This window comes from Zalophus californianus, chromosome 1 (assembly GCF_009762305.2).
Source record: "Zalophus californianus isolate mZalCal1 chromosome 1, mZalCal1.pri.v2, whole genome shotgun sequence".
Classification (NCBI taxonomy): domain Eukaryota; kingdom Metazoa; phylum Chordata; class Mammalia; order Carnivora; family Otariidae; genus Zalophus; species Zalophus californianus.
Window position 1 is genome coordinate 152040666 of NC_045595.1, and position 15971 is coordinate 152056636.

A 15971-nucleotide genomic window follows, 5' to 3' on the forward strand; every position below is an offset into this window, starting at 1 on the left:
AAGAAGGACAATACTTATCTGGAAGGGTTGTGTGATGACTAAATAATATGTGTGTAAAATACCTAATCATGGTCTGGCCCTTGGTAGGTATTTAATAGATGGCAGTTATTATAATTTGCAAATAATGGATAGGGTGATGGTCTGAGTAATGTCTTACCACTGTATTAACTATTATTAGATCCAGACATAAGCAGGAGAAAGTCAGCTTAGAATTCAAAAAGCTCCTTTGCATAGTCATTTTTGTTTAATGGATGTCAAATAAATGCCTAGTAATGTTTATAATGTGACCTAATACAGGCTCTGAGGGGTTTTCCAGTTCTCACTGTTAGGATTTTTTCTCATAATAGTCCCCTACTTTCCTACTTTGATGTGTCCTCCTACCCCAGGAGAGCCCCTAGCCCTCCCCACAGGAACTCTGAACAGTATCCTGCCTGAGGCACTGTGGTAAATTCTGCGATCACTTTTCCTTTGTTCTCCCCTGCCTGCCTCCCTGGCTCAGAGGTCTTGTCCTCTGGGGAGATATGTTAAGTGCCCTGCCAGCCTGCCTGTGTGCCTGGTCTGTTTTTTCTCACTGCCAGTACCTCTTGGATTCCAATTCCAAACATGGTATGCATCTGGGGTCACCCCTTCTTCCGGTGCCAAGAGAGACGCATTCCAAGTGGAACACAAGGGGGCCTCCCGTGCTGGGCTCTCCTCATTCTGGTGGGCACAACTGAGAGCAGGATGTGGCCACTTTATCCCTCACAGCTAAAGTTTTCAGCCCCAGAGCCCTAGCTTTGCCTCGGGACAATTTAGGTTTGCTGCTGAGAGCCAAATGTGAAGAAGAAACCTGGAGCCAAGGAAGCTCGCCAGAGCTCTGCGGAGAGGGCCAGAGCCTTGCTGAAGGAAACAGAGAGAGGAAAACAAGTTTAAAAATCCTCCACGAAGTGTGCCATGCTCTGCCATTTATTCCCAAAGCTCCTGGAGGCATTCCCCTCAGGAAAGGTGGAGTTGGTAGCTAGACGCCGGATGTGAGAAGACCTCCTGGGAGGACGGACTAATCCATTTTTTGAATTTCCTATGTGGGGACAGTCTTAGAGCCCCGGCAAGGCTTTGAGACGCCCCGAAGATGAGTGCTAACAGCCACGCCGTGAGCCAGCTTCTCTGGCAGGGCCCCATGTGCGTTGGCTGGAAGCGGGATCTGGAAGGGGCGGTCTACCATCTGGCCAACTGCTTGTTGCTCCTGGGCTTCATGGGGGGCAGCGGGGTGTATGGATGCTTCTACCTCTTTGGCTTCCTGGGCACAGGCTACGTGTGCTGTGTGATGTGGGGCTGGTTTGATGCTTGCGGCCTGGACATCATCCTCTGGAGCTTCCTGCTGGCAATGGCCTGCCTGCTCCAGCTGGCTTACCTGATCTACCGCCTGCGCAGGAACACCCTCCCTGAGGAGTTCGAAGTCCTCTACAAGACACTGTGTCTACCCCTGCAGGTGCCTCTGCAGGTGTACAAGGAGATTGTTCACTGCTGTGAGGAGCAGGTCTTGACTTTGGCCACTGAGCAGACTTACGCGGTGGAGGGCGAGACACCCATCAACCGCCTGTCCCTGCTACTCTCTGGCCGGTAAGCTACTCAGTCATGTCTCAGCATTTCCTCCCTCTGCCCATGCTTCTCGTTTCCCAGTGTGTCCCTTTCCATTCTGAGGCCCCTTCCATTGAGGGAAGGATGTGGCAAGTCAAACAAACAAAAACGGATTTTTTTTCTAAGCATGGGTTTGGTTCCTCTTTCTTAGCATTTTCCAAGAGGAAACAAGATCATGAGATAGCTTCTCGGTTGGCAGGAAGGACTGTGTGTGCACTTGGTGCTAGGAGGTGTGGGGTGAGTGTTTCTTGAGCCTGGGTCTAAAATGACCACACACATGGGCGCCTGGGTGGCTCAGTCGGTTAAGCGGCTGCCTTCGGCTCAGGTCATGATCCTGGAGTCCCGGGATCGAGTCCCGCATCGGGCTCCCTGCTCGGCAGGGAGTCTGCTTCTCCCTCTGACCCTCTTCCCTCTCGTGCTCTCTATCTCTCATTCTCTCTCTCTCAAATAAATAAATAAAATCTTTAAATAAAATAAAATAAAATAAAATGACCACACACATGCACACACACACGTATTACACACATCAGCAGGTCATGCTTAAGCTGCCACAATATCTCTGTAAGCTTTGAAAACGTGAACATTACAATAAGGTTGATTTGTTCCTCCCGTATGTATTCAGTATTTCCTAAGTGCTGACTGTGTGCAGGGAACAGTGCCTATACCTTGCCAGGGCATCAAGGAAAGAGCCCCAATTATGTTGAGGATATCCTATATAGACTCTGTGGGAAAGCCATTTGGTATACAACGAGGTGGAGAGAGGGAATATTCCTTGTCCACTTTTCCATTCTTATTTGTTCTATTGAGATTCTTACAAACCAGTGATCAAGTACCAAGAAGACCACACAGTGAAGGAAGAGTAGTGATGCCCATACGTGTCTCATTGAGGATTTGGCAGAGGTACCTGGCTGATTCCTTTTAGGACGGGTGACAGCAGAAATTAGCAGAAGTGGTCTTAGTCAGGATTAGTGTATGCCCAATCAGCCTATACATGAGTGTTGGCCATTGGCTGACATCTTCTGAACAAATACCACGGGGCTCCATGCTGTACATTTGGGAGGCGGTTGTGGAATCTTTGAAATATTGCCCTAGTGGGACTTAACATGTGGGGCTGAGCATCAAACAGTAAACTATGTAACCTGGTACACTTGGGCTACCTCCATGGAAAGCAAGCAAAGTATTTCAAAAGCTTTGTTCTCAGTTTCCTTCCCTGCTTTTTTGAGACCAGGAGACCGTGATAGAAAAGGTCAGATCGTAATCTTATCAGAAGGCCTGATTCCAAGGTGGGGAAAAAAGGGAAAAAAAAGTTTCAGAATGATGATGGTACTACAATGACTACTGGTAGTAGTAACGCGCATTTCTGCACTACTGTGTAGAATCAAAAGTGTTAGGTATACATGAGATTTTGTTTGGCCTCAGAGTCCTGGGTTGAATGATCTATGAGATTTTTGTGGGGAGACATTTCATTTCATTTATGAATAAATTGAAGTGTAAACAAATGGAATTATTTGTAAACAAATACATGTGTAAACAGAAGTACATTATCACTGTTGCCAAAATGTTTGCCGCCTACAGTTCCATGCTTCAAGTAAAGACAATTTGGGACGCCCGGATGGCTCAGGTGATTAAGACTCAGGTCATGATTCCAGGGTCCAAGGATGGAGTCCCTGCATCGGGCTCCCTGCTGAGCAGGGAGCCTGCTTCTCCCTCTCCCTCTGCCTGCCGCTCCCCCTGCTTGTGCTCTCTCTCTCTGACAAATAAATAAATAAAACTCTTCCAAAATAAAATAAAGACAATTTAAGAAATGTTCTCCTTCAGGAGATCCAGGATGTTATTTGCTGCCCATAGCTCTTCTGTTCAGAGGAGGGAGCTGAGACAGGTGGGGGACAGGCCCGCAGCACTTGTATGGTGTATGATTATTATATGATATTTTTAATCTATTTTTAATATGATGAATTTACCATGAATTTGTAGAAGACCTCTTCCCTGTGACAGGGAGAGGTGGGCTTGCCCCCTCAATGTGGCTTTTCCTAGTATACTTAGCACCAAAACCTGAGTCAGAAATTAGACAGGTTTTTTTCTTCCTTGTCAAGATTTGGAGTAAGAGTTTTATTTATTATCTTTCCATGTCATCCTGTCTCAACTTTGCTAAGTTGGAGCTGGGAGAAGAGGCTTCCTGTTGTGACCAGGCTCCAGTTTTAAAGGAGAGTCATTGTACCTTGGGCTGGTAGCATTTGAGGTACCCAACACCTCAAAGGTGTACAAGAACGCTGTGCCAGGAAGTAGGGGCTTCTTGTGCGGACCTCCCCCATATCACGTGCAGGCTCTCATCTGGAGCCCTTTGCTGAAACCTCAGATGCCCTTTCTGTTCTATTTTAATATATGCAACCAGTCCCTTTTAAGACTCAGGCCAAGTGACTTCCCCAAAGTTTGTCACCTTGTTAAGCTGGAATTACTGTTGGTGAGTTTCTCTCCTACAGAACTAACTGTCTAAGCTATTCATGTGGGAGGAAATACCTGTCATCCAGGGCATCAAGAAGGAAGAAGAGACCTAAATGATAAAGGGCATAATATACCAATGTAAATGGCTTCGGGGAGCCATGTGGGCTCATTAGATGTTATACTTTAAATGATGACACTCCTCGTAGTTTGCTCAAGTGGTCAGATCCCTTGCCTGAGGAGCTGGTAAGAGGGTCTGGTGTATCCAGCAGCAGCTTTGTTCTCTCCTGCTATTTCTCTTCCTGTATTCGAGAAGCTTTTCCTTGAGATGTTGGTCCCCTTTTATGGTGACACAAGTGAGTTCACACAATCTATTCAATCTGTTCCTTTCTTCTCTCCTTTCTCCCTCCATTCCTACCTCCTTTTCTTACTTTCCTCCTTCAAAAATATTTATTAAAAGCACTAGGGACTAAGGATCTAGTGTTAAAATATGAAAAATACTGTTCTTACTGTCTATCAAGAAAATCAATAATGCCTGACATAGTGGTGAATCACAGACATGATGTTTCCAAGGAAAAATGCAAAGGGCAGTCAGAGCATGTACCTGGTAGAGCTAACTTTTCTGGGGAGGTCAACAAAACTTCCTGGAAGAAGGAATGCTTAAGCTGAGACCTGGGGAGACAGTGGGGATTGGGAAGAGGTTCAACTAGAGGGGACAGACTATGTGGAGACCCTGAGGTAGGAGAGCATGGCACTTCCTTTTCTCTTGTATCTTTTATTACTCCGGGAAGTTTTGCCCGGCTATCTCTATATATCACCTGGTCTTGTAGGAGCACCTGTGTTTCTGCCATCGGAGACTATGGGCTGACACCACATCCTTGGCTTGGTGTGAGAACTACATCCCCTTCTGTCTTCCATCTTAAGTTGTCAGACAAAAGGCAATAGCTTATTAAATGGTGATGGTCTTTGGTAATTTGTATCCATGCATATATGCAGCCATGCATTGGGAGCAAGATTTGGAGCGCTAATATCCCATTTGGCCAGAACTTAATCACGTGGCTATACCTAGTTGCAAGGGAGGTAGGGAAATGCGCTCTAGCTGATCAGCCACAATCCCCGCTAAAAGTCTAGTACTGTGGAGGAAAGGAAAGAGCAGATAGGGGAAAACAGACTACCACGCCTCCATCTATCCCCATCCTCATCGGCTTCTCAGCTCCTATTTGTTTTTCAAAAGTCAGCTCAAATGTCATCTCTGAGAAGTCTGCCATTTGAAGAGAACTAATCTCTCTCCCTCCTCTAGTCTCCGGTTCCACAAGGGCACACACTGACTTACAGCCAGTTATGCACACGTCTGTGATTTCCACTAAATTGTGAAATCCTTAAAGACAAGGATCAGATCATACCCATCTCTGCTTTTCTAGACCTCCAGGAACACAGGAGGTACTCCATGCATGTGTATTTAGCCAGTAAAGCTCCAGGGGGTAAAAATGGAACAATAGCTCCTTCCCGATGGACAGAGTGTACCTCAGAGATCCCTTTATCTGCGCCCCCCCCCCCTTTGTTTGCTAGAGACACCTCCTTTCCTGGTATAACTCAGTGTTAGAGATTGAAGCTGAAACTCTTGAGTTTTCCGGGGGAAAGAGGAAAAAGCCCATATTGGATCCTAACCATTTTCCATTTCTAAATACATAATTTCGACTGAAGAGGGTTTGGGTGGCCACTTTCCTTTTCCCACACGGTCTCTTCTCTCCCTTTGCCAGGGTTCGTGTGAGCCAGGATGGGCAGTTTCTGCACTACATCTTCCCTTACCAGTTCATGGACTCTCCTGAGTGGGAATCGCTGCAGCCTTCAGAGGAGGGAGTGTTCCAGGTAATCCAGAGCCTGTGGCGGCTCTGGCCCACCCTGTCCCACTGTGAGCCAGGAATATGCCCCCCTCCAGCTTTCCCCACTCACATCTCTTCTCTGAACCACTGCCAATGTGATGCTAGGGGTGGGAGGGCTCTCCTTCTGTGGAAAGAGGGCCTGGGCTGCCGGCAGGGGATGGAGGCAGGGAGGTGCTAACCCCTGAGAGGCCATGTCACTCCGAGGCCGAAAACTCGGGAAGACCCCCCTGACCACAACATAAAAACCCGCACTCTCTAAACACATCCCAGTGTTTTGCAATGGCCATGCTTGGCCCCTACTGCACCTTCTCTCTGAAATACATTTCCGCCCCCTCCAAATGAGGCAATGGCAGCTTACTTCCTCTGAGGCCTGTCCAGATTTACCTCATCGGCTTCTAATCCCTACAGCTTCGGGTTCCTGTCTGTGTGCCTTTCTATTCCTTTCACTTGTGCTGACCGGGGTGCAGATTGCTCTCTGCTCTAACGATTTGGTTTCCTTTCCTGACTCTTTGAGGTAGAAATCTGGGCTTCCTCTTCTCTCTATTCCCAGGCTCCAAAGGACAGTACCCCGAACACAGTAGGTGTTCACTAAAGGTTTGCTGACCTGGCTTGGCAGTGGGCAGCTGGTGTCTCAGGGAACTCTATGAGGCAGTCCCTGCCGTGCTCCACGGTGGGGGCCTGGCTGCTTGGCCCTGCTCTCTTCTCTGCCAGTCCTTCAAAACTTGGTTCCTTGCTTTGTAGCTCTCGCTTACTGAATGGCTACTGTGTGTCAGGCACTAAATATTATACTGCTTTATTGATTCTCACAACAACCCTCTGGGGTGGATATTATTATTATCCCATTTAACAGGTAAGGACATTGAGGTTCCAAAAAATCAAGCAGTTTGCCCAAGGTCTTCATCTAGAAAGTGACAAAGTGAAGTTGCCTGGCTCTACTATTACTGTTCTTTTTTTAAAATGAGCAGGACACCAGTAGAGTGGAGTACACACACACACAGACACACAGACACACAGACACACACACACACACACACACACCCTATTATAGGGACTCCCCTGTCCAGATAGTTCGCTAGTACTGCGTTCTATGTGACTTGTACCACTTCTATCAGGGAGTCCCTCAAGCCAGCATAGGAACTAACCCCAGAATAGACACATGCCAGGCAGGGCCACCTGGCTGGGCCTGTTTTCTGCCCCAGCCTGACTCCTGGCTCTTGAGGACAGACCCTACGGGGTAATCCCGATCCCACTGCTGGGCCACCAGCCCTAGGCCTCCACTGATCATGTTCCCTTCCCACCACACACACCCCCACCCTCTCCAACCAGCCCAGCAGCCCTCTATGAGAACTCCTTCAGGCCCCGAAGAACCTCCAGGAGGGCCAAGTCAGGTCCTGAGCCAGCCAGACCAGCCTGTTTCTGACACCGACACCGAGGAACAGGTGGGGGATAAGCCTGTTTGAAAGGAGAGGCTCTGCTTGAAAGGAGAGGCTCTAACCCCGGATGGCCTCTCAGCCTGGAATGTAGTTACCGTCATATTCCTCCCATTTATATTTTTAGTGCGTACCTCCTTTGGGAGCAATGAGATCCACACGTTCGTTATTGGCTATGTAAAGTCCCATTTCCTCTTTGCAAATGTCAGGTGTTGTCCTGAGTTATAGTTCATCCTGTCCTTGCCTTTTGCAATTACAGTCTTTGCAGACTAATAGGGCAATCCACCATGACTGAATCATAATTCTCCTTGTGTTTACCACAAATGAATCAATGTTCCATCACACCTCTCAGCAATCCAATTAAATAAGAACTTATTGACTATTCAGCACTGTGACCCTCTCGTTAGTCACCAAGAACATAGCATAGAAGGTATCACACAGAAATCATCATCATTTCTCCAATTTACATTGTGTCTTACTGGACCTGAGCCCTCTTTCCTTATGTTATTTCATTTAATCCATTTAACCAGCCCCCTAAAGCTTTTGATCTGAGCAACTGGAAAGATGGAGCTGCTATCAACTGAAACAAGGGAGCCTACAGGTAGAATCAGTTAGGTGGGAAGAGAGGAAGTTCACTTTTGGATATAATAGATTTGTGTCATCTATGGACATTTCAATGGAGATGCTGCACCAGCAGTTGAATATTTGAGTCTAGAATTAAGGAATGAGGTCTGAGCCTGAGATACAGATTTGGGAGTTTTGGCATACAGATGATATTTAAAGCCATTGGATTGGATGAGATCACTCAGTGAGTGTGTTTAGAGAGAGAAAGCGTTTAAGAACGGACCAACCCTGGGATACTCTAGTGTGTAGGAGCTAGAGATCAAAAGGAAGTCTCAAAGGAGCTGCCAGGAGATTGTCCCAAGAGAGCCAGACACCCTGCAAGCCACGCAGACAAAGCGCATCAAAGAGGAGGGAGCTTCAGCAGGGCTGACCGGGAAAACTGATGCCACACGCCATCGTAGAGGTCACTGGTGACCTTACCAGGAGCAGTGTGTGTGGACTGCAAGGGACAAAGCCTTGCTGGTTTCAGAGACAGTGAGAGGAGAGGAGCTGGAGACAGCAAGTACAGGCTACTCTTCTCCTGGAGTGTTGCTGAGAAGGGGAGTAAACTAATGAGGTGGTAGTTAGCCAAAGAAGCGAGCTGAAGGAAAAGGATTTTGATTTATTTTAAGATGGAAGGAAGTAAGATCATGTTCATAAGCAGGCCCATGGTCTTTGTGTTTGACATCAAGGACGCGGGGCACGTCCAGAGTGGCTCTAATACACACCCACTTCAGGGTCAGGACTCTGATTTCTTGTTTGGGAATTGTTAGTCAGTGCGCCTCCAGCACGGGCCCTGGCAGACAGCGACACCTCCTTGCTCAACTGCTAGGAAGGGGCAGATTGTGGGCACTACTTTCAGCATTTTCTCTCCTGAGGCAGCGTGCTCGGAGACACTTAAGTAATTTGTCGGATGCCACACAGCTGCTAAAGGGGTAAAGCTGGACCTTGCAGCCAGCTGCCAGCCTTGATGAGGTAGTTTCGGGGCCTGACTTCAGTGCTGGGGATTAGGGGGCAAGAAGCAGAGGGGAGGAAATGAGTGAAGCAAGTGGACACGGGGTACTGCAGAAGGGGAGCGGAGAGGAGGGTAGTGGGAGCTCTGGGACACAATGCAGGAATTCAAAGGATTATAGAAGATCCCTAATAAAGGTTGGTTGGAAGTCAACCCTACCTTTAGTTAGAAAATCCACATGAAGAATTGAACACAATGCCTGGCACACAGTCATCTCCTAATAAATGTTAGCTGCTGTCATCATCATTATCATCTCCGCTGTCCTCATTCACAAATCTTCATCATGAGCCCTGCTGGCCTTCTCATTTCTAAAGTATTGGGGCCATGCAGCGCCTGGGAGGCTCAGGCAGTTAATTGTCTCCTTCACCTCAGGTCACAATCCTGGAGCCCTGGGGTTGAGCCCGGGGTCGGGCTCCCTGCTCAGTGGGGAGCCTGCTTCCCCCTCTCCCTCTGCCCCTGCCCCCCCCCCCCATGCTCGCTCTCTCAAATAAATAAATAAAATCTTTAAAATTTTTTAAAATAAATATTGTGGCCAATCTGATTATAAAAAATTGTGATTCTACACCCTATTCCTTTACTATCCTAGTTAAACTATTCTAGTTTAAGCCTGGCTTTACCACTCCTCATTGCTTTAATAAGGATTTATCAAGCACCTGCTACGTGCCAGGCACACATTTCCTACCCTGCAAGTGTAATTTAGCTTTGCGTCATGGGCCCGCAGTGAGTGCTCAGAAATCCCCACGTGGCTAAATAAATGGAGAGTGGGGTGCCTTCGACTTTGTGCTCTTAAGAGCTCCTCTTCCTTCCTGCCCTTCTTCTGACTTTAGCCAGCGGATCTCTTTGGTTACCTGTCGTGGCCACGTCAAGAGTAGCTCCCCGGGCCTGAATTCCAGGCCAGCATTCTGCCACTTGATGCAGCTTGGCATGCCTAATCAGAAGCTCTTCTCTAACTGAATTGCTTTCCAACTCGTCCTTAATCCCTCCGGCAATATATTCTCCTTCTTTATTCTCAAAACAAACTGTCATCAGCACGCCAGCCTATCTTCAGGGCAATAGGAGGCCCCGTCTCTCTCACGAGATCATAACAGACTCAGAACCTTCCTTAGCTGTTAACGGTATCAGCCACGGGACCACAGAATGTGAGAGCTGAGGAGACTGGCCATGGAAGCTGAGGCTCCAAGGGGGTGAAGGCCCAGTGAGTGGTTGGCTGGACCCAGGGCTGCTGACAAGGACACCCTCCATATCAGTGCACACAAGTAAAAGTCATTCACTGGCCTCCTCCAGGCAAGGCCAGGGTGGGCGCTCCCACAGTTTCTTCAACAAAAGTGCAGCCGTTTGTTGAGTAACTGTGTGTTTCTCTGTGCTAAGCATGGACATTCAGTCTAATCTAAACCTTCACTCTCTTCTCCGGACCCCTCTCAGGTCACTCTGACTGCCGAGACCCCGTGTAGCTACATTTCCTGGCCCCGGAAAAGTCTCCACCTTCTTTTGACCAAAGAGCGATACATTTCCCACCTCTTCTCGGCCCTGCTGGGCTATGACATCTCAGAGAAGCTCTACGCTCTCAATGACAAGCTCTTTGCCAAGTTTGGGCTGTGCTTCGACATCCGCCTCCCCAGCCTCTACCACGTCCTGGGGCCTGCGGCCTCCGATACAGGGCCAGAGTCGGAGAAGGATGATGAGGAAGCCCGTGAACCAGCCATGCCCACATCCGCCCAGCAAACACCCCCTCGCTCTCCTCTTCCGGCTTCTGCCGGCCCCCCTGCACCTCCTTCCCGGGCCAGGATGTCCAGGCCCGACAGCGGCCTCCTGGGTGAGGACTCCACCAGTCTGGTGCTGGAGGATTTTGAGGAGGTGTCGGGATCAGAATCATTCATGGATTATAGGAGTGATGGGGAGTACATGAGGTGAGGGAGAGCTAACACGGGCACAGCCACCTGGCTCAGGACCCTGTGTAAGTACTCAGAAGGCAACTGCCATGCCTTCCTGCCAACAGTTGGCCTTAACTGGGCTTGTAAGGGCAAAAAAACTCTTCCCCGGCACCTGTCCTCTCAGAGGACTCCCAGAAAGTGGCATTAACCCAACCTTGCGGTAGCAACTCATTCCAGGTGCAAGCAAGGCATGAGGGGATTTTTTTTTTTTAACTCATTTTTATTAAGTGTGATTGCGTTTTGGAAAGTGGGCTGGTTGACATTTTGAGCAAGCGAATGGTTGTGAAATTGTTTGCAAGCTTGTGTGAAGAGTTAAGGCCATAGATAGCTAGGGCTCAAGGAGATTTTATTTGTGGCGTGCGTCTTAAAGGGGGAAAAAAAAGCTGCCATGGTTCTAATTCCTATCCGTTCTTCCTAGCGTAGAGGCAGCTCTAGAAAGCAGTCACTCTTCAGCTTGGGTTGGCAGCTAGTTCTGTTAAAATCACAAATTTCAAAGAGGCTTGTGATGTAGGCTGATCACCCTGGGAGGAAAATGTCCCACCTTGCTCTCCTCTTCCCCAGTGGAGAGTACCTTGCTTACTCAGGCAGAGGGCTGGGTGCTGCTTTGTTACTCTAATCATATGGCCTGGCTTTCCCCCAAACCACACCTGTGTGAGGTAGATGGGCACTAATGTGGGAGGACCTAACAGGAAGGGCAGGATTTCCCTCACAGCTCAGGAGAATGTACTAGAAAGTCTATCCTGAGTAGTTCTGGGAAATTGCTTTCATATTCCCCCTGGTTGCTCTCACAACGCTGTGACATTTTCCTCTGGGACTCCACCTAGCCATGGCGGAGGCCTGGCTTTTCCTGAGGAAAATCCCACTGTTGCCAGTTGGGAAGGCATTTCCAAGTGTGTGTGTGATGCAGGGGCCTACGAGACCCGTCATCCTTTGGGAAGCACTGACAAATTTTTCAAGAAACTAGCCCAGGGAGGAAGGTTTCCAGGGCACACAAGGTGAATGAGTGAATGTTTGTCTCTTTTGTAAAAACAAATTATGTAAATGATGACAGAGGCAGGGGAGGTGAATGATAAGAGGTTAGATGTCTTGTTTAATAGATAGGGAATTCGTCGTCTCCTGCAATACCCGTCCCTAGAACCATAGTTGAGCTGATTCTGGAGTAACTCCATGGATCTACGTAGGACTGGAGATCACCCGTTGACTTCCTCCATTTGCACTGAGCACTCTCACCGCCCCTTTCCCGTTGTGCTGATTCTCACCGTCCTGCCGGTGCGCCCCCATCCGTGCATATGGGTCACGTTCTGTGGATCCCTCTCTTTGCCCAGCACGCCTACCCCCCCGTACACACTCTTCACTCCCGGTAGCTCTTGGTGTTCTCATGTTTTTTCTGGTTTCTTCTCTTTTTCTGGTTCTATTTGCTCTTTTTTCTTCCCTCTTTCTGACTTCTGCTCAGTCCTTAGTTGCCTCCATTTGCTGCTCAGGAGAAGAAAAAAGCCCTTTTCTTTTTCTTAGGTAATTTCTCCTCTCCATATTTGTCCCTTACATTTCCCCCCACTTTTATCGTTCACGTATTTCTCTATTACCTTCTTTTCCTTTTCCCCCCACTTTCCTGCCTTGCTCTTTCTCCTAAACCACCCTGCACCCTCATCTTGGTCTTTAATCCATACTCTTCCAAGATTAGTACCTCACCCTCTGCCTGTAGATAAAACCATTCGAGTGAAGGTGTGAACATTCCCAGCCGTAGGTGGCTACACATTTCCTGCACGAGTTTTCCCAGACATTAGGAGGCACAGCATGATAAACCAGAAAGAGAGCCAGACTGGGCGCCTGCAGTCCTGGCTTCTGTGTCTGGGTCTGCTACTTTTTGCAAACCACACGACCTTTCCAAACCTCACTTTCTGTGCTTGAGTGTGTTGGACCAGCTGGACCCCAAAGGTCTTAATGAATTTATGTAAGAAGGCAATGGATGAGTTGTTCGGAAGAGGAAAAGAGAAACAGTCAGCAATATAATGGACACAGGCCCCAGGACATCCGAGTGTCTTTCAGCAAAACCCTCTGCCATATTTTACTACTATTTCTCTTGACTTGGGACTGTCCTGCTTGCTGAATGGAGGGTCCTGCTTGATTAGAAGTTCCCCCCATGCTGCACCTGTGAAGAGTCTACCCCCTACCATGTGATGACAAGTGCGGATGCTCTATGTGAAAGGAGGTCACCACTCAGTCTCAAAGCTCCTCCACCCTTAAGACTCTCATATGAAATACCTCCCTTCAAATCCAGCTTTTTCTGAACCTCGAGAGGAGAAAACTGCTCATATAACTCCTTTTCTAAAGTAGTGGTATTGGCAATATAAAGAGAGTAGGTTTTTCAATGTTTTGTTTATTTAGGTAATAGAAAGGAAAAAACATATTATTTACTTCCAAACCACCGAGTTTTGAGAGCAACTTGAAAACCTGGTCAAGTTGTACAAATTTCAGATGGCTTTCAATTCAGTCTGTGATCATGGGATAATTTAAACCAGAGATCCTTTTCTGGACTTGTGTTTTGGGGTGCTTGGTTTGACTTAATTTGCCATCAGGCCCCTTCTAGGGCTATTCCTTTAATGAGTAAGCATAGTCTCTTGTGATTGGTAGCAATTTACTACTTGTCCTTTATAATGCAGGGCTCAACTCACCCTCTGTTCCCTGGCCCTGCAGTTACCAGCATTATAAGCTCAGTGCTGCTCATCCTGGCATAGCATTTACATAAGAGGCAAGAAGCTGGCTGAGTTCAGCCTCATTGAGAATGACACAGCTTCATCACAATGACACGGTGCTTGTCCCTCACACCAAGACCAGCTAAAAATAGTCTGGGCTTCCATTAGAGCACTCTTTGGAAGACGGTGCATCTTTTTTTTTTTTTTTTTAGCTTTATTCTGGTCTATATTTCTTTTTTTTTAATTTTTTTATTATTATGTTACGTTAATCACCATACATTACATCATTAGGTTTTGATTAGTGTTCCATGATTCATTGTTTGCATATAACACCCAGTGCTCCATTCAATATGTGCCCTCTTTAATACCGATCACCAGGCTAACCCATCCCCCCACCCCCTCCCCTCTAGAACCCTCAGTTTGTTTCTCAGAGTCCATCATCTCTCAGGGTTCGTCTCCCCCTCCGATTCCCCCCCTTCATTCTTCCCCTCCTGCTATCTTCTTTTTTTTTTTTAACATATAATGTATTATTTGTTTCAGAGGTATAGGTCTGTGATTCAACAGTCTTGCACAATTCACAGCGCTCACCATAGCACATACCCTCCCCAATGTCTCTCACCCAGCCGCCCCATCCCTCCCACACCCCCCATCACTCCAGCAACCCTCAAGACGGTGTGCATCTTTTAATCTGGTGGTGCCCAGAATTGAATGTTGCTTCTTTTAACGGACAAAGCAGCACTGCAGCATAAGGCATTCATGGAGGGTCTTCCAGTTAGACTTCCCATTAACCCGGCCTTCATAACATGCTTGAATTCTGGGGACACTCTCCACAATGTTCCATTTTGTGTCTTCCTTACAGGAGATGCTCAGTGAATGCAACTCTGGAGTGAGCAATGAAGTCAGATCACAAGTGTGTTAGCACAAATTAATTGAAAGCTGTTTGAAATCTGGCCAATTTTGATTATGTTTCCAAGTTATTCTGAAAACTGTGATTTGAAAGTAGAAACCATATGTTACTGCCTTTCTCCCTATTATTTAAATAAATAAGCAAGCAAATGAGAAGCAGCTTACAACATGGAGGCTAATTGTGGTCAGGGAAGGGGCACAGGACCAGGACAATAGTACCAAGGGCCAGAGAACCAATTCACCAAACATTTGAGTATCTACTGTATATTTCAGGCACTGTGCCAGGTAACTACATCATGAATGATCATGAGTAACAGTAGAAAGAATTGAAGGTGTTTAATCTGGAAGAGATGAGCAAGAGCGATAGCCCCACATTTCAAAAAGAAGGGGAATCAGAATTTGCCTCCATCTGGTGTAGTTCTTGAGGGCAAATGAGGTAAGGGCTGAAGGGCTTTGCTCAGTGTTAATAATGGGTTGCCTCATAGAGTTGTGAGTTTCTCACCATTGGAAGAGGCCAAGCAGGAAGAAGAGGGGATCTCAGAGGTCTTATAAGTTGATTCAGGCTCTGAGAGAAGAATGCCCTGGGTTATTGCTGGTAAGGTGCCTTCTAACTCTGTGACGCTATGGTTCTGTGATTCTAAGATCTGACTCTGGTTCTGCCACTCAGCCACCATAAAGAGCAGTTGCTCATCTGCAGAACAGGACTAATAGTCTCATAGATAATTAACACCTACTAATAGGTAGACAGGTAGCAGGTTGCTGTGAGGAGTAATTGAGATAATGTATACAAAAGTAGTTGGTAACTTGTAAAGCGCTGGATGAATGTGTAAGGTATTTCATGATCCTATTGTGTGTGGGATTGTCTAGCAATCTCCCTCTCCCTCTGTCAGAGGCACACGATTTTTCCTCTCATTTCCCCCCAGTCTGGCTTTCCAGGGAAGGTGGCAACTGGCAGAGGCCTCTGAGAACAAAAGGGTCAGCAAAAAGGCGGAGACCCAGAGAAAACACGGACGATGAGCTCCTCGGCCCCTGAGTAACCAACAACTGGCCAGAGCCTCACCTCTTTTCCTTCATTGGCTCAGGGGGAGACAGAACACCATCACACTCTATTCACACTCTACCCATCGCGTGCAATTTCTCTCTGCGGCGGCCCTCAGGTGCTGTTGTAGCTGTCAGGTTTGTTAAACAGCACTTTTCCCACAGAAACCACTGGAAAGACTCCGGGAGCGAAAAACGTGTCCTTGACCGTGGCATGGCAGGAGCTGCCCCGGGGCCTCGGGTTCTGGGTGTCTGGGTGGTAGCACCGCTCTCCCCACCAAGGCCCCGTGTTGGGTCAGCTCGGCTGGAGCAGTGGCTCCCTCCCCGCCCCCTGGCTCACAGCAGCCTGCCGCCGCCGCCATGCTGGCTCCCTAGTCCTCCTACTTGTGTCCTACAGGCCTCGTTCACCTACCCGTCTC

General features: G+C 47.8%; 1 protein-coding gene across 5 annotated transcripts in view; it reads left to right on the top strand.

The window, feature by feature from the left end:
• Positions 1-670: 670 nt before the first annotated feature.
• POPDC2 (popeye domain containing 2) overlaps positions 671-15971 on the top strand; it is a 35054-nt gene continuing 19753 nt past the window's right edge. For 2 of the 5 annotated variants that reach the window (XM_027582664.1, XM_027582663.2), the window contains exons 1-3: positions 671-1599; positions 5817-5925; positions 10407-10797. In XM_027582664.1, coding sequence (XP_027438465.1) covers positions 1109-1599; positions 5817-5925; positions 10407-10797 — 991 coding nt within the window. In that variant the 5' untranslated portion in view covers positions 671-1108. Of the gene's footprint in view, positions 1600-5816; positions 5926-10406; positions 10939-15971 lie in introns of all 5 variants that reach the window. The other 3 variants (XM_027582661.1, XM_027582662.1, XM_027582660.2) reach the window with 2 other exon arrangements.